The 22,556-nt window shown below is 42.6% G+C and overlaps 1 protein-coding gene across 2 annotated transcripts in view; it reads left to right on the top strand.

The window, feature by feature from the left end:
• Positions 1–11,338: 11,338 nt before the first annotated feature.
• Positions 11,339–22,556, top strand: part of AASS (aminoadipate-semialdehyde synthase) — a 69,280-nt gene continuing 58,062 nt past the window's right edge. For both annotated transcript variants that reach the window (XM_024128285.3, XM_024128293.3), the window contains exons 1-2: positions 11,339–11,445; positions 21,042–21,263. In XM_024128285.3, the coding sequence (XP_023984053.1) occupies positions 21,057–21,263 (207 nt within the window). In that variant the 5' untranslated portion in view covers positions 11,339–11,445; positions 21,042–21,056. The remainder of the gene's footprint in view (positions 11,446–21,041; positions 21,264–22,556) is intronic.

Here is a 22,556-nt window from a genome sequence, read left to right on the forward strand (position 1 = left end):
CAGATTTTGCAGGCAAGAATGTTTAGGTAACCCCATTAGATAAAGAATTCCGTTCAGCCAAGATGCTGGTAGAGAGTAAGGGGATGAGTGCTAAAACATGGAAGCTATTGTTATCAGTTTAGATCTCGTAACCAACTACAAAAAGCTTTGCATTAGTTTTAAATTAATTGTTTCCCCCCTTTCCTTCTTACATTTTATGAAGAGTGCTAATGGTGGCTAACATCACAGTTTAGATTTCAGTGGTGGGAAGTATGACAGAACTGACATCACTCAACTATGACGCTATGACTGATGATATTTTGTGTTTCTCCCGTATGGGGGTCACAAGTTCTTCATCTAGGCAGAGGTCAAGAGTAAAAGCTGAGTAGCAAAAGGAATGGACTGTATAGGTTATTCTCTGTTTGCATACCCCCACCTCATACCTTGATCCATACCATGCCCTTTACCTTCTCTGCGTCAGACATGACCTCTATGGATTACATTACCAGATTGCCCTTGCCCTTTGGCTTCCAGCTGGGTTTGGCCAAAGGGAGACAGCGGCAGGGTATTGGCGGATGAAAGGAGAAGCATGTTGGGTTATTTATTCCCTCTGCACTCTTACATTTCCTTGGCCACAGTTTTGGCAGTGGCTGTGTTCTATAGTTAGAGCTTCTGTCCTTCGGTTCCTCTTCTATGGCTCCAAACTTTTTCTAGGCTCTGGAAACACTATTTCCCATTCTTGTGCCTTCAGTTGTGAAGTAGCAATGATTCCCCACTCTTGCTGACCCCTGAGTGTTTCACCAAGACTTGCCCATACCGCTTTCATGGAACTCTCTCAGTTACAGCCTTTGTGTTTTCCATTTCTTTCCTGCTAGTACATTGATACACCACGGAAGGAAGGACACATTGAGAGGGACTAGGACAGCCATTGGCAATTGGATGCAGCTACAAGTAGTGGAGAAAATGCAGCTAGGAAGGCAGAGCAGAGAGTACAGAGAATATGGGCACAGATAACGGTATTCTAGATGAGCAAGCAGCATTACACAGTCACAGCAAGGAGTAGTGGTGTGAATTGATAGGCATGAGAGGTAAGGGAGCCAAGAATCCAAGAGAAGGTAGTCTTTGGGAGAAACTGCTAGCCAAGTGGACAAAATAAGGGAATCAGGATTTTCAGGTGTCAGGGCTTCAGGCACCAGAATTTTCATCTCTCTTTGGGACTTGGCAAGTGTACAGAAAAGCTTCAGTCTCGATGACTCAGTTCCTGAACAGATTATCAAACACTGGTTCATTTACTTTATATAGTAGTTGGTTTGTTCATCCACTCACCAAATGTGTATTGAACTCCTTTTATACTGTAGGTCCTGAGTTGGATACCAAGGATATAAATGTGAATAAGATCTATTATCTGACTTCATGGAGATCACAACTTACCAGGAGCTGAAGACATGTGTGAATGTAATTGTAGTACGTGGTTACTAAACATCTTTACCTCGGTATATGCTGCAGGTACCTCACACCAAATATGCATGAAACTTTACTCATTATCTTCTAAAAAGCACAACACTCCTCCACTCTGCATTTCATGACCAGCATTGCTACCACCTTGTCTCAGGGAAACATGATGTGGCTCTTTTTAATTAAGGCATTCATTTATCCCTTGGTCCTTTGGAGTTGGTCATTCTTTTTTTTTTTAATTTATTTTGTATACATTTTTTAAAAAAATAAATTTATTTATTTATTTAATTTATTTTGGCTGCATTGGGTCTTCGTTGCTGTGCGCGGGCTTTCTCTAGTTGCAGCGAGCGGGGGTTACTCCTCTTTTCAGCGTGCAGGCTTCTCATTGTGGTGGCCTCTCTTGTTGTGGAGCACGGGCTCTAGGCGCCTGAGCTTCAGTAGTTGTGGCACATGGGCTTCAGTAGTTGTGGCATGCAGGCTCCGTAGTTGTGGCTTGCGGGCTCTAGAGCTCAGGCTCAGTAGCTGTGGCGCATGGGCTTAGTTGCTCTGCAGCATGTGGGATCTTCCTGGCCCAGGGCTCGAACCTGTGTCCCCTGCACTGCACCACCAGGGAAGGGAAGCCCTGTATACATTCTTACTAGAGCATTTTCTTACTTGTAAATCTGATGAACAGCCAAGGTTGAGCACTGCTGCAGTAGATATAAATTCATCTTAAACTGAGGTCAAAATTGATCCTTAAAGAACAGAGTGAGCTGTATCTTGTCGGGGGTGTGTGTGTGTGTGTTTGTGTGTGTCCAGGAAGGGGAAGAGTCCAGTATTTCTTGCTAAATGTATTTATGGAGCTAGTGGTCCTTGTTGGAGATGTCAAAGACACAGCGTGACTAGTTGTTCAGTCAAGGATTCTCAGGATGACGTTATTTGCTAGAGTCTCCACATTCAAGCTCCCTCATTGTTATCAGCACTTTGGGTTCTTAGGGACTGATTCATGCAGGTTGAACTCAAAAGCCAAAATGTCAATTTATTATTAATATTTGATAAGAAATTCATGTCACTGCTTGACAGTACATTTTGTCCTGGGCAGGGAAATCTCTGTTACAGCTGGACACAACCCTCTCTGCAGAATTGGATGTAGCATAAAGTAAACAGGTTTCAGCTTCGGCCCCTCTCTTACCTGAGTCCTGTGAGCGCTGGGTGTGACTGGGAACTGTAGAGTATTCTAGGTAGAGAGGGGAAGCCAGAATTGCAACCAGGAAGTATTTCTATGTAAACATTTTTAGTAAATTGCCTAAAGAGATCTCAGAAGAATGGGACCTGAATTTTCAGGCCTCTAATAATCCATCGTGAATTCTTTTCTAGTATAAATAAGAATTTATTCCTGTACTTAATTTTGAATTTATAATTTTGTCTTTTTTATTGAAGGAACTCCAACAGATGATAGCTCGGGCTCCCCCAAATCTGGATCTTCTCCTGTGTCTCTAACACAAGGATATGGACAATGCTGGCCTGAGCAGAGGATTCTCCTTCATGGGTAAGACTCTGTTCATCTTTTTTTTAGATTCCATGCATCTCACAGCTCTGGGGTTACCATATCATTGCTTCAGGCAGAAAACAAGCAATTAAGTTACAGTTTGCCTGCATTATTGTATCCCATAGAGATCTTGAGAGGACAACAGGATCTCCTGAAAGGGACCTGGAAAATTCCTTAGTACCTTCAACGATTCATTTAAGAACAATTTCTAAAGTTGGCCGCTCTTCTCTCCATTTTGGTGCTGGTCATCTGTTTCACCTGAGGGTGATACTTTTCTGACTTTTTTCTCACATTGTCAGATTAGTGTGCCCAGTGTACCATGTATAATAATAACAATAATACCATTTTCAAGATAGTATTCACCAATTCTCTGATATGCTTTTTAGCAGTCTACCTAATGAAGAAGCATGGGTTACAGAAGACTTGTCAGAGATGAAGTGATTACAAATGTTTGTTTCCACCATTCTCTTTTCATATAGGCATTTTTGTAAATGAAATACTCTTGCTAAATGAGTCTGTAGAAACTGCAGGTATGAGGGTGTTTCTCCAAAATCTGTAGGCGTAGGTCTTTTAAAAGTAGAATCAACCAGCTTCAGTGTACCTGTATTTCAAATTGATTTTACAGCTCACAGTGAAGCTGTAGCTCAGCTTCATTTTCTCTAGACCTTTAGAGCAAACAATCTTCGTAAGATCAATCTAAAGAAGTGACCTTGACTTTGAATTCCTGCCTATGCAGTTATGGTATATTTCTACCTTCTTTATTCATTGCGTGATTTTATTTTGTTTTGTGTCCTGAGACAGTGATACATGCAATCACCACGACATTGGGGGGCAATCTAGCTCTTTGGTGAATTAAGGCTGTTCCTAAGGGCTTCCATAACAAAGTGCCAACGACTGGGGGGCTTAGAACAACAGAAATGTATTGTTTCATAGTTCTGGAGGCCAGAAGTCTGATACCAAAGTGTTGGCAGGGCCGTGGTCCCTCCGTAGGCGCTACGGGGAGAATCCTTCCTTGCTTCTTCAAGTTCCTGGTGGCTTCTGGGGTTCCTCGGCTTGTGGCAGCATAACTCCATCTTTGCTTCTGTCTTGGGCTTCTTCCCTTCACACGTCCTTTTCCTTTAAAGACACTTACAATGAGTTTAATCCCACAACAGTAAAAGATTGGTCTCGTTCAGTCCCTAACCCAGACTAGGACTAGAATGAGAAAGTCCTGACTCTCCTACCTCCTCATCCTGGCCTGCTGGCTGTCTGCAGCTCAATTACACTTGCTATTACTCCAGAAGTCCTGGTAGACTTACAATAACAGTTACTAATCCCACCAATGAGTTTAATCCTTCGTTATATCTGCAAAGACTCTACCTCCATAAGGTCACATTTCAAGGTTCTGGGTGGGACATGAATTTTGGACGACATCATTCAACCCATTACAAAGGCCACTGAATTCCATTAGGTGGTAGGAACACAGTTCCCTTCCTGACAAGGGACATGGTATTTCGCTGTTGTGGGCTCAGCAGATGGCACAGCCAGGCTTCCACCAGCCATGGAGGTTTCACGGCAGCCAGGATGCTGAGAAGAAGCCGGAGATGTAAGCAGGCAAGGCAGGCTGTGCCCAAGAAAGAGAGGGGAAGAAGCAGAAGTGGTTTCTAGCAGGAAAAGATTTCTTGAACTTAATTCCTTCTTAAAATTCAACAGAGGTGTTCTAAGATGTGGGTGTTATTCCCCAAACCTTTGACATATTTGTCCTTTCTGAATCCCTTTTGTGTCCTCTGTGGCAGCTCACCCTCCTGTCTCCTTCTCATGGGACTTGCACGCAGTGAGGAAACTTTGCTGTAATCCTGCTGCTGGCCTCTCACCTTCCACTCACTTCATTCTTTATCCTTGTCTTCTCCACTCTTCCTCATTTTATTCTTCTTTTCAGTTGCCTGTTTCATCCACTGTCTAAATCTATTACTTTCACAAAATTGCACAGATCCCTCAGGGCCTAGTGGGTGTAGGGCGGGCAGGGGACACCTGAGATTCCAAAGACAGAGCACAAGTCTTGGACTCCTAAGAGTTTATTCATTGTTGTGGTGTTTGTCTCAACACGTCTTTGGCATTGTAGGCATTTAGCTTCTTAGGGTAAGGAAAGTGTTTATTTAAACTATGTTTATAAAATACCTAACAAATATTTGGAGTTAACCTGTGTATATAGGCCCAGGCAGTACTCTCTTTACTGAGTAAATTCTTGTCTTTCAGGCTTTTGCCTTTGTTTTGTTTTAGGCGGTTGGGGGGTCGTTCAATAATGATAAGTAATAATGCTAGACAAGCCTGTGCCTGTCATGGGCAATGTCCATATTATTACACCATTCAGTGAGACCATCTTCCTTTGATGTTCTTTCTCTCCTCCTTTCCAATTCTATTACGTTTGTTTCCGAGGAGCTATACAGATGGCAGTGATCATGACAGTCAGTTCAATGTCAGGGATACTTTCTCTACTTGACTTCCTGCTTCCTGATGTGACCTTGTCTATGCTGAGATTATTTTTCCTAGCTGCTACTTCTTACACTGCAAAAAACAATTTTTATATTCTTTTCTCCTTCCTATCTCTCTAGTGAGATGACAACAGTAAAAGATTGGTCTCGTTCAGTCCCTAACCCAGACTAGGACTAGAATGAGAAAGTCCTGACTCTCCTACCTCCTCATCCTGGCCTGCTGGCTGTCTGCAGCTCAATTACACTTGCTATTACTCCAGAAGTCCTGGTAGACTTACAATAACAGTTACTAATCCCACCAATGAGTTTAATCCTTCGTTATATCTGCAAAGACTCTACCTCCATAAGGTCACATTTCAAGGTTCTGGGTGGGACATGAATTTTGGACGACATCATTCAACCCATTACAAAGGCCACTGAATTCCATTAGGTGGTAGGAACACAGTTCCCTTCCTGACAAGGGACATGGTATTTCGCTGTTGTGGGCTCAGCAGATGGCACAGCCAGGCTTCCACCAGCCATGGAGGTTTCACGGCAGCCAGGATGCTGAGAAGAAGCCGGAGATGTAAGCAGGCAAGGCAGGCTGTGCCCAAGAAAGAGAGGGGAAGAAGCAGAAGTGGTTTCTAGCAGGAAAAGATTTCTTGAACTTAATTCCTTCTTAAAATTCAACAGAGGTGTTCTAAGATGTGGGTGTTATTCCCCAAACCTTTGACATATTTGTCCTTTCTGAATCCCTTTTGTGTCCTCTGTGGCAGCTCACCCTCCTGTCTCCTTCTCATGGGACTTGCACGCAGTGAGGAAACTTTGCTGTAATCCTGCTGCTGGCCTCTCACCTTCCACTCACTTCATTCTTTATCCTTGTCTTCTCCACTCTTCCTCATTTTATTCATGAGAAAGTCCTGACTCTCCTACCTCCTCATCCTGGCCTGCTGGCTGTCTGCAGCTCAATTACACTTGCTATTACTCCAGAAAAATTACATTTGTATTTTATTTTTGCTTTAAATGCTTCCTCCCTTCTTTCTCCAATCTTTTCTCAGTCCTTTAAGACATCTTCTCTTTTGAGATCTTCATTCAAATGAGGCTGAGAGGAGGAACACTGGATTTTCTTCCTCGATCTGAATATAGTAGATCCATTATTGGTCAGGGAGATATATTCCACAATTTGCATCCCCCAGATTTGCTTGTACTATCATGGCATATAATTGTCACTCAATCTATAAAATGCAGAGATGTGTAACTGAAAATTTAGAAGTCCTGGTAGACTTACAATAACAGTTACTAAGCAGGTGATGATGGATAGCAAACCTGTCCAGTGAGTTATGCTTGCATAAGTAACTCTTGAGGGAGGCCATGGACGCTTGGGGACTTTGTGAAACCAACAAATGTTGACCCTGGAAATGCCAGGGGGCTTGGGATTTTCTTAAAATTTTTTATCAGGAAGGCTCCCTAAGGACTGGTAATGGTAGAAGAGGTGAACTAAAAATTAGTTTTCTCTGTTTCTTTCTTCTAAGGGTGGGGGGAAAATACAATCCCCCAGGACATCACTATCTCCACCCAGAACCTGTTTGCAGGAATTGTGATTTTTCTGTGGGTGGTTCCTGCTTTTATCTTACCTAATCAGAATTTTAAATTCCTTGATGGTAAAGAAGGCATGTTTCACTCCCAAGATAATTTGGGAATTAGGCAACAATAGTAATTGTCATTTAGAAACTTTTCTTTCCTAAACTACTTCTTATTTTATACAGCATATGACTTTGTACTTCCTGTCTGTAAGAAAGTTCTATTTATAATAATCAAATATTTTATTAGGGTGGGCTGATATAGGTGATATTGTGAAATTTGCTGTTCATGTGAGAGATATAAAGTCTTGAGAGATCAAGAGAACAAATGTCCACCTCTTGGGACTTCCCTGGTGGTGCAGTGGTTAAGAATCCGCCTGCCAACACAGGGCACGCAGGTTCGATCCCTGGTCCAGGAAGATGCCACATGCCGTGGAGCAAGTAAGCCCGTGCGCCACAACTCCTGAGCCTGTGCTCTAGATCCCACGAGCCACAGCTACTGAAGCCCGTGCGCCTAGAGCCCGTGCTCCGCAACTAGAGAAGCCACTGCAATGAGAAGCCGGCACACCGCAACGAAGAGCAGCCCCCGCTCGCCGCAACTAGAGAAGGCCCGCGCGCAGCAAGGAAGACCCCACGCAGCCAAAAATTAAAATAATTAATTAATTAATTTACAAAATAGAACAAATGTCCACCTCTTTGCTCTTTATGGCATAGTTCACTTAAGATTAAAAATGGGTTCCGCATACAAAGAAAGGGGAGGGGAGGAGGAGACAGAGTAAAACAGTAAACCCCAATAATAGCTCACGTATACTGAGAATGTGTGTCACTTAATCTTCTTGAGAACATTATGATGTTTGCCAATGTCCTGGTGGGGGAAAATGACTTACTAGGGAGTTGGCAAAGGAGGGATTAAGTCTAGGTCTGGCTCACTCCAGTGTTCACATGCCTGACTATTACCCTCATGGCCTCTCAGGAAGAACAAAACCAAAGTAAGGAACAACGAGGGAAGAGAGAAAGCCAAAGAATGTGGGAGAAAGAGAGGCCGCTTGAGTGGCCTAGAATCAACTTTCCAGTTTCAGGAGTATTGACTCAGCACCCCACCTAGGTGGAAGAAGAATTCTCCTATATTGAAGGAGTCTGAGGGGTTGACTGCCAAAGTTGACTGTGGAAGCACTTGGGGTGTATCCAAGACTTGTTTTTCTTGCATCTGTTGTCTCTTTTCATTGTGAAGAAATTTCTGAGAACCGTCACACTTATTACAACAAATGTCACTCCGGTGAAAAACATTTGAATCCCCCGTCTTAAGGAACAGGTTTTCTCATGTGCATATTTTGCAAAATCTTGAACACCATAAGCATTTGAGCGGTAGTTTGGAATTCAAAGGAAGGGTTCTTTTTGCCAGGTTAATGTTTCATCGGCAGGTCAGAAGTGCATGGGATTTCAAAATAAAGCAAGAGAGAGGCTAACAGAGCATCTCAAGATGACAGTCTCTTGGTGGAGTCACCATAATCCAGGACCCTTTCCTGGCTTTGCCCATTAAGGGATGTACTTTTGATAGTTTTCCTATGAGTGTTCAACCGTTTGCAGAGTAATTCACAGTGACCAATCATTCATTTAAACAAGCATTTGCTGAATACCTTTTGTGCTGATTACGTTCCTTTGAACCTTGTAGAACTTCTGCCCCTTTCTGTACTTGCTCTGTCCTTGAGGGACTGACCTTTATGGACTGTACCAACCCTCAGGCTTTCCTTGGGTTCAATTTGTAGAAGGCACTAGCAGGAGAGGGGAGGGCAGGAGAGGGAAGTAGGGTTATTCATTCCATAGGCGGGGCGTCTGCAAACTGTGACCTTCGATCCAAATTTAGCCGGCAATTTATTTCTATAAATAAAGTTTTATTGGCACACAGCCATGCCCATCCATTTAAGTATTGTCTATGGCTGCTTTTACTCTCCAAATGTCAGAGTTGGGTAACTGTGACACAGACGTAATGGTCTGCAAAGTCTAAAATATTAATTTTCTGTCCTTTACAGAATAAAGTTTATTGACCTCTGCCTTAGGTAACTCCCTCTCTGGGTAGGGTTATTGATTCCTTAGGCATCTCCATGCCTGTCAAAAGTCACCACTGTCAAGTGGCTCTCCTATAGCTTCAGCTACACCACAGCTAGAGCTCTTCCTGAGTTCCGGTAGCTGTCTCCTCCCCTGGACCTATCAAGGCCTACAGGTATTCTCACTATTGCTAGTCCTGGGGTGCATCTCCATCTATTGTTGCCCTTCTTTATCGCTGTACCCACTCTCTTAATGTCTCCTAATTTACCCCTTTGGAATTACAGAGAGCCACAGATAAGTAAACAGCATGAGATTCTGGGAAAATGAAGAATAATTGCCTGTTTCTTTAGCTAAACACTTGGCAGAGACCTTTGGCCATCATATTGCTTTATCCTCATAATGACCCCATGAAGTAGTTCCTATTATTTTCCTATTAGCAGGTAAGGAAACCGAAGCCTTTTTGAAAACTGAGTAACTTGTCCACGATTTCTACCTTGAGGGGGAAATGTAAGGATTCGGATCCAGGCTCTTAATCCTTAGGAGATAACAAAGCACAGATTGTGGTTCACTGTTCTTTTCAGGCTGGTGCTGCTGTCGAAATAAAGCTGAGATGGATGATTTTGGCCATATCTTGAAGGAACTCACACATCGTGTGAAAGACTTTGGGCTAAATAGTCTAGGCATGACACGCTAAACAGATGTGTGTATCTCCTGGAAAAAAGTTTTGAGTTCACGACTATCACATTTGTTTAGGGATATGCACTTTTCAAAGTGTTTTCACAGCCTCATAACAAGTCCGTGAAGCCAGATGACAGTTCTTAGAACAGTTTTAGAGTCCAGCAAACTGAGACTGAGATGTAAATGTACTGTATCCACATCCAATGACTATTAAGAATCCATGCATATGTGACAAAGTCCAATGTTCTTTAAAAGTCCTGGCAAGGGCTTCCCTGGTGGCGCAGTGGTTGGGAGTCCGCCTGCCGGCGCGGGGGGCGCGGGTTCGTGCCCCGGTCTGGGAGGATCCCACATGCCGCGGAGCGGCTGGGCCCGTGAGCCATGGCCGCTGAGCCTGCGCGTCCGCACCGGGAGAGGCCACAACAGTGAGAGGCCCGCGTACCACACACACACAAAAAAAGTCCTGGCTAAATGGCCCTAGAGGGTCGGGGGAAATGCATTTTGTGAAGACTAGCCTCAGCACTAGAGGCAGAAAAAAACACTTGAAGTCCATCTGTGGTCTTCCTAGGGAATCAATGGCCAGAGGGTAGTATTCCTTTCTGTTTCTGTAACTTTCTCCAACACATACTTTTCTCATACTGCCACAGATGTGTTTAACTATTAAATGCTCATGTCAACGACCTTGAACCTAGAACATTTTTATAAACTCCACTCATATCTCCAATTACAGAGAAAATTAGAAGCTTCTCTGGAAGCTGGGGTTTTCCTCTGTATCTTTAGCTTTACGCATGCCAAATCATATTCCTAATCACTCCTCTAAAGCCTTCCCTTCTTGCTATGTTTTACTGCACTGTTCTTGATATCACCAACTTCCCAATCACCACATAGCCAAGCCTGAAACACCAAATTTGTTTCAGTTCTTCCTCTAGCCTGTTAGCCTTACCAGTGGTGTTGACTCTGTCCTTTTAAATCCCTTTACTATCACTTTTACTCAACTCCCTTCTATACACTATCTAGACCATATTCCCTTAAGCGCACGACTCTGATCATCTATCTCATTGACTTGAGCAAAAAGCCTCTGGGGCTACACACTTCATAAAAATGAAAATTCATTATTCAAATTAGTAAATTCATTAATGAACATTAATATTCATTGGATGTGGATACACAACACTTAATTTCTCAGTCTCAGTTTGCTGGACTCTCAAATGGCCTTAAGAACTGTCATCTGACTTCACAGTATTGTTATGAGGATGTGAAAATGCTTTGAGAAGTGAATATCGCTAAACAAGCGTGATATACATGAAACGGAAACTTTTTTCCCAGGAGATACACGCATCTGTTGAGCGTGTAACGTCCGGACTATTTTCGTCCTTGTCCGTCTCCGCCTGTCTCCTGCTATGGACAGTTACAAACTTGGTCAATAACAGTCCTGGAAGGACGTGACGCCCCCAGCTAAGGACGTACGTAGGTCAGAGATCTAAAAGGCAGGAGGATTTTTGGGGAGGAGCAGGGGCAGGGCATGACCTAGCACCTGGCAGCGCCGCCGATTGGTGGAGGAGAAGGTTGTTCCCTCAGGGCGGGCGCTGATTGGCTGCGGAGGAAGAGGCAAGACTTCCGAAGAAGTTGAGCAAACACCTCCTCCTCAAGGCCCCCATCCCAATTTCTGCTGGGAATTCGGATCCTACTCTGCCCGGACCCGGGAGCGCAGAGGCGGCGGGGACCGGACGAGGTGAGCGGGAGGAGGGTGCCCGGAGGGGGCTGAGCAGATGGACTGTGGGCTCAGCCTGTGAGAAGGATTTGGAGATCGCCGGCGGGGCTCTGCCAGTCCGCCGGGCGGTGCGGGCGAGCTCTGCCTCCTCCTCCCCGCGCCGCTGGGGACCCGGGAGCTCTGCGGACTCCGGCCTTTGCCGGGACGAGCGTACGGAAGAGGGTGGCGAGCGTTTGGGCCTCCTCGCCAGGCCTCCCCGCCTAGCGTTTCTCTGCACGCGAGGGCTGGGAGGTGGGGCGCAGCGGGCGCGGCTCCGGAGTTTCTGTATAGGAAGGAGAAGGCATATGGGATGGCAATTCGGATTTCTTTCTTGGCGAGGGCTGAGGTGGGGAGCGGTTGCTGGGGAGTAGAGCATTGGTATTGAAGCTGTAGAGCAAACCCTCTGTTAATTCTTGGACTGTGTGCTTATTTAGATAGGCCGCTGAGGGAGGTGGTGGACGGAGGGAGGTGGTGGACGGAGAGGGGGGGCCTCCCCGGCCCCCCCGGTCCCCCCCCCCCCGATTTCTTTCGGCGCAGTTACTGGTTGACCTTTTCAGCCCTGGCCTACTTAACCAAATTCGGATCACAAACTTCCCCACCCTGCCCATGTGGGGCAGGCCATTCTCTCTGAGATGGAGACCAGCCCCCTCCGCCTCCGGAAGCTGCTGCCCCCAGTCCATCCTCCAGCAGATATAGGAGAAGTGAGGAAGTCGGATGCCTTGGATGTCAGCGTCATCTGAACTGCGGAGACCCCGCAGGGGCTGTTCGGGCCAATGGGAGCGTTTGCGCGGGGAGGGGGCGCGGCTAGAAGCACTTATCTACCCTGTCTAATTCAGTGGGGCTAAATGGCCCGACTACTTCTGGAAGAAATATGCTTTTTAGGCACTTTTTAGGAGAGCGGGAGTGGGTGTGGTGAGAGGGAGAGAGTATGTTTAGTAACTCGAACAAAGATGAACATTTTTTGGATATTGTGGGTCGTCAGCTATCGGAATGTGGAAAAGACGTAGCTGTGATTACGGCGGCCTAGCTAGGCACAGGACCGAACCGTCACTGACTTTGACACGTGGCTTTCATATACTTTATATTGGAAGGAAAAAAAAAACAAGATACCCATGGCACTTGGTGCGGACGCTTCTGTGTGTGTGTGTTTTGTAACTTGAACTCCCCCCCACCTTTTTTTTTTGCTATAAAGCTGAGTGAATCTAGGGCCACACTACCTTCTAGCCATGTAACCTGGTGGCCGTTCTGCAAAATGAGCTAGGACGACAAAGGTTAAGCCAATGTCCCCAAGTGACTTTCCCACTCTCCAGAAAATCATATTTGTTATCAGTTTCACTTGTTACTGGTGACAGCGTCATCAGAATTTTTATTTATTTGTAATTGAAAAATTTCCCCCTTTACTAACTAATCCTCTATTTAATCATTAGCAGACTTTGGTTCAGGATTTTGGAAATTATCTTTGGTGTGTAACCAATGCCAATTTAACAGAAAAGTTTTCATTTTTCCAAATATTCTTTTTCTAATGTTCTCATAGAGATAACATTACAAACAGTGGCAAGTTTCTTTGATGAGGCCACAAAAAATTCTATGGAATTCATGGAATCACAGAAATGCTGTACATTTGGAATGGGAAATAACCAACAACATTATTACCGTGCTCATAGAATTAAGGTGCAACCAATTATAAGATGCATCCCCATTTTGGGGGTGCTAAAATGTGAAAAACATGTTTTAAATTTGGTGAAATATAGTATTAAAATGATAACTTATTTTTCTTGAACACTCATGCCTAAAGGGTGAAGGTAAAGAGAAGGCTTACTGGGCTTCTAAAAAAATAAGAAGGGGGAGGGATTAATATGGAGCCATTGTCAAGGCCTTCCCACCGTGTGACTCAGAGTATGGGAAAGTGGTGTCTTCTGTCAGTGGAGATGGTTGTGCTCACCTTTTTTTAAAATAAATTTATTTATTAGTTTATTTTTGGCTGCATTGGGTTTTCGTTGCTGCACGTGGGCTTTCTCTAGTTGTGGCAAGCGGGGGCTACTCTTTGTTGTGATGTACAGGCTTCTCATTGTGGTGGCTTCTCTTGTTGCAGGGCATGGGCTCTAGGGCACTTGGCATGCCTAAAGGGTGAAGGTAAAGAGAAGGCTTACTGGGCTTCTAAAAAAATAAGAAGGGGGAGGGATTAATATGGAGCCATTGTCAAGGCCTTCCCACCGTGTGACTCAGAGTATGGGAAAGTGGTGTCTTCTGTCAGTGGAGATGGTTGTGCTCACCTTTTTTTAAAATAAATTTATTTATTAGTTTATTTTTGGCTGCATTGGGTTTTCGTTGCTGCACGTGGGCTTTCTCTAGTTGTGGCAAGCGGGGGCTACTCTTTGTTGTGATGTACAGGCTTCTCATTGTGGTGGCTTCTCTTGTTGCAGAGCATGGGCTCTAGGGCACTTGGGCTTCAGTAGTTGTGGCACGCAGGCTCAGTAGTTGTGGTGCACGAGCTTAGTTGCTCCGCGGCATGTGGGATCTTCCCGGACCAGGGCTTGAACCTGTGTCTCCTGCGTTGGCAGGCGGATTCTCAACCACTGCGCCACCAGGGAAGCCCCTGTGCTCACCTTTGAGGAGTGGGCAGGCTTGCAGCCTTTTTCTTAACATTTACTGAGTGTTTATGGCATGCAAGGCTGTGCTCAGCACTTTATGCCTAGTAGCGCAAATAAACTTCACAATAGCTCTAAAAGGTAGACATTAGTATGATTCTCATTTTGCCAATGAGGCACAGACAGGTTAAATTACTCACCGAGGTCATAGAGTAAGTGGGAAGCTGAGGAACCCAGGCCATTTGTGGAGGAGAGGAGTCAGAATTCCTCTGAGGTACACCCCTCCTTTTTAAGCTCTGGGCTCCTGGTCACTGCAGTTAATCCAGGTAATTTAAGTGAATATCCTGTCTTCCTCCATAGCGTTTTTGGTATTTTTGTTTCCCTGTTTACTGTACTTTAGCTGGATCTTCATGAGTCAGAGTGCCTATTTATGTTCTAAAATTCTAATGCTTTTGTAATCCACAGTGCCTGGTCATAACTATCCTTAATAGAATCAGTATATTAGAGCTGAAAAGGACTTTAGTATTATATTCCAGTCTGGATTAGGAACCTGAAGTCAGGTAAGGAGCCCCATATCTAGTTATATGTCTCAGCAACCAGGTCTGGATTTTGCTACCATTTTCATTTGCATTTCAAAATATTCATTGGTCTATGAGATCTCAGCAAGAGATTAGATCTTTTGTGGGGCATTGTTGGGGGGATGGGAGATATGAGTCCCTGTTCTTATTCATTAGTCTATTTTGTTTTCTCTGCTACATTGGTCTTTATGACATTCATTTAAATTTGTTCATTTATTTCTTCATTCTTTCGCAAAACATTTGAGTTCTCCTATGGGGCAGTCACTGGGAATACAGAGATGAGGAAAACACAATTCATTTCTTCAAAGAATTTAGAGTTTAACAAAGAGACAGACAAATAAGCAGATAAACATTTTGGATCAGACTCCAATTCAGAACTAACTTTGCATTCCATCTCAGTGAAGCTACATTTGTGGGCTAGAGACCAGGAGACTCATAGGTCTTATGTCTTTGGATGACTTTGAGTAGCTGATAGGCTTGAGAGCATATGAATATTCTTGGACCAGATTACTTAGCACTAATAAACACTCTCCAGCTCTACTTGTTTTTACTTCTAGCTAACTATTTTGTAAGGAGTTTAATATTAAAAGAATATAGCTATGCAACAGGAAATAAAAGAATGGAGGACAGTGTTGCTGCATGCCCAAGCCTAGTTCTAGCAAGCCTTGGGGTTGGGAGGTATTTGGATTAGTTCTAGGCCATCACTGTGTGTTCTATTAATTTGGAACTCTTTTGGACCTCTCCAGGATTATTATGGTCTGGATGCCAAATATGTAGTGTAGGCCAAGACTCATGGCCATGCAGCTGCCTACCCTTATTTACAGTACCAGGGCTTCCTGGGAAACCATGGCTTTTTAAATACTCTTGCACTTTTTGAATAAACTGGAAGTGTAGCTATAAATCATTTGCATTTCTCACTCATTATTTATTTTAGTCAGCTCAAGGCTACTCCATCCTTAGTGTCTCAATATTTAGCCAAGATGTATGCCTGATCATTTGCAAATAACTTGGCATTGAGAAATCTCCCCATGTAATTGGATGGTTTTAGTGTGAGTCACTGAGTTATGTTCTAGTGGAATTATCTCAAAGATCTAAAATATAAGGACAAAGAGCACATCTCTGACTTTGGGGGCTGAAGATAGGTGATTTGGCCTTAAAATTTCTTTAATAATGAATTCGTAATCCTTTTTACATGTCTCAGTCGAAGCAACAGCAATTAGAAGGGGCCAAGCCTAACTCTTTTTTGTACTTAAGCTCTTATATTTGCTTGCACATTGTTCTGGCTTTGGTAGGTGGTTTGTAGGTTTAAAAAGTTTTCTGTTTGGGTTGATAGTATGGAAAGGATTGAAGAGACTTAAAAGATTTTTGAACATTTGATGGAAGGATAAAAAGCTCTCTGTAGATCTCAGCTTTCCTCATCCACCTACCACTCTAACCCGTGAAAACCAGCACAAATCAAGTACACTGTTTTCTCGCATAAGTACTACCTGAACAATAACAGATAAATGTAACCTAATCCGGTTACGTTTAAAAGTTATACCAACCAAAGAGCAGACTGCTTTATTATGATTCATCCATAGATGCTTGGAAAATGCTGTTTATGAAACATGGGAAATCCCATATTTATATGAGGCACGCTACCTTCATTTGTATTATCTGGTTTTAGATTATCTTTTCTCCCATCCATTCTGACTCCAATATTCAGCTATAATTAGTGATTGATAAGTCACCAACAGATACTGATTGAGGTCATTTAATTAGATAAAATTGTCTCATCCTGCTCCTGTTGGATCTCATCAAAATGAGCAGGGGACTGGATTGCTGCTTCTTTACAAGAAACTAACATCATGCTATGCATACCTTAAGTAACTCCAAATTTATTTTTAATTAAAGAAAGAAAATCAAAACACTTCTCCCATAATCAATGGGCAAATTATAGCTCATCAAGAAAATGTCTGGCTTTTATTATATTTTTATTAAAATATTAGAAAATATTCATTCTAGAAACAAATGACTAGCTACTACTATATTAATCTATGTAATTGTACAGAAAAACCAGTCTGTTTGTCATTTAAAAGGACCTTCCTAACTACATAAGAGGTCCTCTACCATTGAAGGTGGCTTTTCCTCAAATACAATCTTTCATAAATTCACCTCACAAAATCTTTTGTTCCTTCATGTTATTTAGGGTGATGATGTACAAAATGACCGTGGTTTATTTCATGGTCACTGAAAGAAAATAGTGGGTTATGTAGGGAGTGCCAAGCTCTGTCTCTCTATCTATCTGTCTATCTATCTATCTGTCTATCTGTCTCTCTATCTTTTTCTCTAGTGACCTTTTTTTTTCTCATTTCTCTTGAAAAGGATAGAAAATACCAAGAACAATTAAGCATATTCCCCCTCCCCCCCCAATTCTCATGTGTGCATTACAAAGGTAGGTAATCTGCACAATAGGTAAATTAAAATAAATTCTTAAGTCTTCCCCTCATTAAAAAATGGAAAAGAAGTAAGGTGATATCATATAGTATGTTCTCCTATTGTTAGAGTCCATCCACTAATTGTCCTCCTATCTCAGTGCATCTGCACAATTCACTGCAACATTCCTATGACTTTTAGGGACATTTCAAATTCCTAATCAATCCTAGGTATGTGAAAATGTATACCATAGTACTATTCTTGTTTTACAAAAACATAGAGAAGAATCTTTTAAAATTTTATTTTAATGCCATTTGAAACATTGGCCCTTCATGTGTTGAAGGGAAGACTGTTGAGAAATTGTCAGGGAAAGGGTCTTGTTCTCCAGCCCTGACTGTGTGACACTTCTCTTTCTCCCCTTATTTCTCACCTCCTCTTCCTCCTCCTTATTTTTCCTCTTTCCTTTCCTTCTCCTTTCCTTCTTCTCTTGCTTTTCCACATTCTCCTTGCTCATGCCAGAGGCTGTTATCAGCACGCAGCCCTGTCAGGTAACCTCACTTGAGCCAGTGAGTAAGTCCGGAGTGTTACTGCCTTGCTTCCACTTGAAGGCATTGCCAGAAATATACATGACATTTACTTCCTGATATTCTTGGAAAAGCACATAAAATACAGGACGGGGAAGTCCAGAATAACCCACCTGGGCATTTCCATGAAATGTCAGACACCTGCAGTGCCATATCTCAGAGTAATTCAGAAATTCTCACTGTTACATATTTCTTGATGACCTGAGAATGAAATGAATGGTGGTCCCAGAAAGTTCTATGCTGAGACCAAGTTTCAAGGTTCAAGCAATTACTCGCATAATCAGACCTGCTATAATCATCTTTTTTCTAAGCATCCAGAAACTTAGAATTTACCTTGGCAGGGACTCAGGAAGGATTTTTGGTGACACATAGAAAGGCGTTGATGGAGGCACCCCATGCTGTAGGAGAACTAATAGGTTGCCATATGGATCTGATTTATTTCTGAATTGAGCTGGCAGGAGTAAGGTGTCAGATGTACGAGGTGTGGATCTGCAGGCTTTGGCAAAGAAGAGAAAATCCTGAGTGTTGAATATTAACCTAGGGATTCTGCTTCTGCTTAAAAGCAACAGCTCTAGTTGGACTTCAGTTTCTTCATCTGTAAAATGGGGCTAATAATAGTATCTACTTAATATGAGTTTTGCAAGGAGGAAATGAAATAATGTCTGTAAAGTGCTCAGCATAGTGCTTGGCATATAATGTTAAATCAATGGTAACTATTGTTCTATTTCTTTAAAAACAAAGTGTCAGGAATTGTGACTCAAGAATTCCCTATGAAAAGTGAAAGTGAAAGTAGCTTCCCAAATAAAACGCAGAAGGCCAGCCTCTGCTACTTTCCTTTCTTAGGTCCCGAGGAAGGTCTGCCTCTGCAAAAGTGTATGTGTGTATTACATGAGTGTATGTGTTTATGTCTCTCCTCCCACGCTGTACCCCAGACTCCAGGCAAAGGAGGTGTGGTCCTGGAGGAGAAGGAGGAAGAGGAGGAGGAGGGAGCGTTGCTGAGAAGGGGGAAGCTGTGGTTATAAATCAAGCTTGGGCGGAGGAGAGAGACTGAATTATGTGGACATGTTTCCTAATCTTTGTGCCAAGAACTGCTACTAAGTATAGGGGATTAGGGTCACTTGGTCAACTATGGTATGTGAGATGCAGCCCCTGCTGGGAAGATGGGACAGTTTCTGGGCTTCTCAGTGTGTTTAGAAGACTCATTTGTCTTTGGAATTGATTTCATTTACAAACATAGGGATTCAAGTTCTATGGGACGTTGAAGATTTTCCTTTGGCTTGGGGGAGAATAAATAAATGTTATGGGCTTGGGCTTGGATTTGGGCTTAGCATAGTCTCTTTTTTTTTTTTTCCGGTATGCGGGCCTCTCACTGCTGTGGCCTCTTCCGTTGCGGAGAACAGGCTCCGGACGCGCAGGCTCAGCGGCCATGGCTCACGGGCCCAGCGGCTCCGCAGCATGTGGGATCTTCCCGGACCGGGGCGCGAACCCGTGTCCCCTGCATCGGCAGGCGGACTCCCAACCACTGCGCCACCAGGGAAGCCCAGCATAGTCTCTTTTAAAAACGAAACTATATAAGTAAACCAAAAAGTTAAAGTATATAACAGACTTTTACTGAAATATCGGTCATCTGTATTTTGGCCTGAGTAAAAGTTAGCCTGAACTTCTTATGATCGGCATGTTCATTTGCTGTGTGCAGTGTTTTCTCTCCCTGCCCCTTTTCTTCCTAAAGCCTTCTTAGCCGGACTCTGCTGTTTGCTTTATTCTTTTAGTCTGTGTTGTGAGTTATCCTACAAGTTTTCTATCTAGGGTGATAAGTAGTTTGCCCCCAGGAAATAGTACTTGTACATTCCATTGTTGGACAAAACTTCCCTGTCTATAAGATGGGTCTGATTTAGAGATTGTAGTCTGATGTAACAGAAATGTGTTCCATAAGAATTGTGCTATATGCTAGGGAATTTCTAGAAGATGTAAAATCGTTTAGTCTCTATATTTTGATGCCAACTTTAAACATAGAAAACTAAGTTTCAGCATCCAAATGACCAGCAAATTATCGTCTGAAATGGCTTCTGACTACTAAATTTATGTAACCATTTGAAGAGGCACAGAATACTGTTTGATACTTATGCTTTAAAATTTTCTGTAAAATTTATTCTGTGCTGACACATAGTAAGCCTCTTGTAAATATTTCTTAATTGAATTAATGAATAGAGTTACAGAATCTGGAATAGCAGTTAGAAAACTGAGGTCTGGGTTTAATATAATAGCAGGGGGAGGTGTTCTGGTAGAGGAAACTCTGGAAAGCGGAAGAGCATGGTTTTTTTTTTTGGCTGCATTGGGTCTTCGTTGCTGCGCGCGGGCGTTCTCTAGTTGCGGTGCGCGGGCTTCTCATTGCGGTGGCTTCTCTTGTTGCAGAGCACGGGCTCTAGACGCGTGGGCTTCAGTAGTTGTAGCATGCGGGCTCAGTAGTTGTGGCTCACGTGCTCTAGAGTGCAGGCTCAGTAGTTGTGGCGCATGGGCTTAGTTGCTCCGCGACATGTGGGATCTTCCCGGACCAGGGCTCGAACCCGTGTCCCCTGCATTGGCAGGCGGATTCTTAACCACTGCGCCACCAGGGAAGCCCGGGAAGAGAATGTTTAGAGGAACAACAGGGTCAGTGAAGCGAGGCTGGGGGTGTCAGGTGCTTCTTCAGCTTCTAACACCTGTGGTGAAAAATATGTTTGTTTGTTTGTTTTGTTTTCTTAAATTTCCAATCTTCCAGGACCAATGCTTTTATAAAATTCAATACCAGTGAATTACTAGAAAAATTATCCTGTAATATAAAGGTTTCTAAGTGCTTACTTTCTATTTCTGTACATATCTCATTGTGGACCAGTACAAAGCAGTTCACTGACTGACAACAGGCTGTAAAACACACTTTGAGTAGAACTAGTTTAGGAAATGGTCAGAGATGAAACTTGAAAGAGGTTGGAGCTAGATTGTCAAGGATCTTGTACATTATGAAAGGATTCTAAACTTTATATCATCAAAATTGGCATAAATTATCTTCCTGTATTTGCATTGTAGATTAACTTGCTTAAAACTTTTGTGCTGAATGTGTGTTTGATAAAACGTACATTAAAAAAAATGATTTCAGCTTAGCAGATATTGATTAGTGTCCCGTAAGTTGCTTGGGACATTTTTTTTTTTTGGAAGTAACTTCGTTTGTGGAAGTTTGGGTTTGTTTGGGTAAAGGAACAGCATCCAAATGACCAGCAAATTATCATCATATCATCCAGGTTTTCCCTCTCCCTTCTTCATCTTGAATCTGTTATCACCTGAGTTGGTTGGATTTTACAGCAGATTTCTCAGGAGACCAGAACTGACCTGTGAGCCTTCTTGCCTTTTGTTGTCCTGCTCTTACAATTTCTTTACAGTCACCAGGTTTCAAGATGCTGAGAGTACCCAGGACCAAACTGGGCGGGCTGGGCCTCAGCCTCTCCAGGCTTCACTACAAGGCGGTGATGGCGTTGAGGCGGGAGGATGTGAACGCCTGGGAGAGGCGGGCTCCCCTGGCTCCCCGGCACATCAAAGGGATCACCAATCTGGGGTACAAGGTCTTAATACAGCCTTCCAATCGGCGGGCCATTCACGATAAGGTAAATATTTCCAATTTTTAAAAATAAGTGGGACTGAAATGACCCTGTGTATGAAACATAGGGAGCATCTGAGTGAAAATAAAATGTTTGCTAGTGTCACTTAAAGACCACATGACAATATTTCTTTACTTCGGTTATAATGAGATTATATAGTTATGAGATTTCTAGTTAGAATCCTTTCTTGAGCCCACAATTTAGCCAATAAGTATTATTTTCGCCCCATTCCATGCTTTTTTCCAGCTGAGGGATAAAAGGATTGCTTTTAGGAGATGACATCCTTCAGTCATTCTCTCCTTCATGTGTGACCCTGGTTCTAGGACTGGAAAGACAAATGTCTGCAGGAAATGCTTCACTGAGTAGAGTTTGTTCATGAGTGTTTACCTAGCCAGCCACCAGGTGAAGCCCCTCATATTCATCATTCTGTTTATTCTTCACAATAATCTTTTGACACAGGTTTGCCTTTTATTTTTATTTTAGATACATGCACGTGTTTTTCCTTTCCTGAGCCATTTGAAAATATGCTGCAGACAGTGCCACTTTATTTCTAAATGCTTCAGTATACATTTCCTAGGAATAAATCATCTTCCTACGTAACCATTGTATCTTTTTCACACCCAAGAAATTAATAATTCCACAATATCATCTCACATCTCACATTTCAAATTCCCCATTGTCTCAAATGTCTTTTATGGTTTTTATTTTAATCAAGGCTTAATTAAGGTTCATTGTATTCATTATTTTGTATCTTTAGTTCTTTTAATCTAGAACAGTACTGGGCTTATTGTTAACTAGGCTTATTGTGGTGATCATTTTGCAATATATACAAGTGTCGAATCATTTAGGTGTACACCTGAAACTAATATAATGTTAATTATACCTCAATAAGAGAATATTGAATGGAATTTAATATTTCTTAGAATTTTTTTTTTTTTTGGCCTTTAGAATACATCCAACAAAGCATATTCAGAGTGCTGCGTTCAAAAGATATCTGAATTAGTTTTTCTCTGTGGTTACATGTCAATGTGATATCCAGTTGGATTTATTTTTGTTTCTATTACATTTTAATATTTGCTTAAAATCCTTTTTGATTTAATTTTATCTTTCAAATAAGTTAAACATTTGCAAGCTTCAAAGATTAAAACTGTATAAAAAGATGCGACACAGAGAAGTCTTGCTCTCATCTTAATCCCTTACATCCCATTCCCAGACACCCTATAGGTTACTATTTTCATTAGTTTCTGATCTATCATTCCTATGTTTCTTCTCGCAAAAATAAGCATATGTGTATGTGTG

Source organism: Physeter macrocephalus, chromosome 5, assembly GCF_002837175.3.
Source record: "Physeter macrocephalus isolate SW-GA chromosome 5, ASM283717v5, whole genome shotgun sequence".
In the NCBI taxonomy this organism is placed as follows: Eukaryota; Metazoa; Chordata; class Mammalia; order Artiodactyla; family Physeteridae; genus Physeter; species Physeter macrocephalus.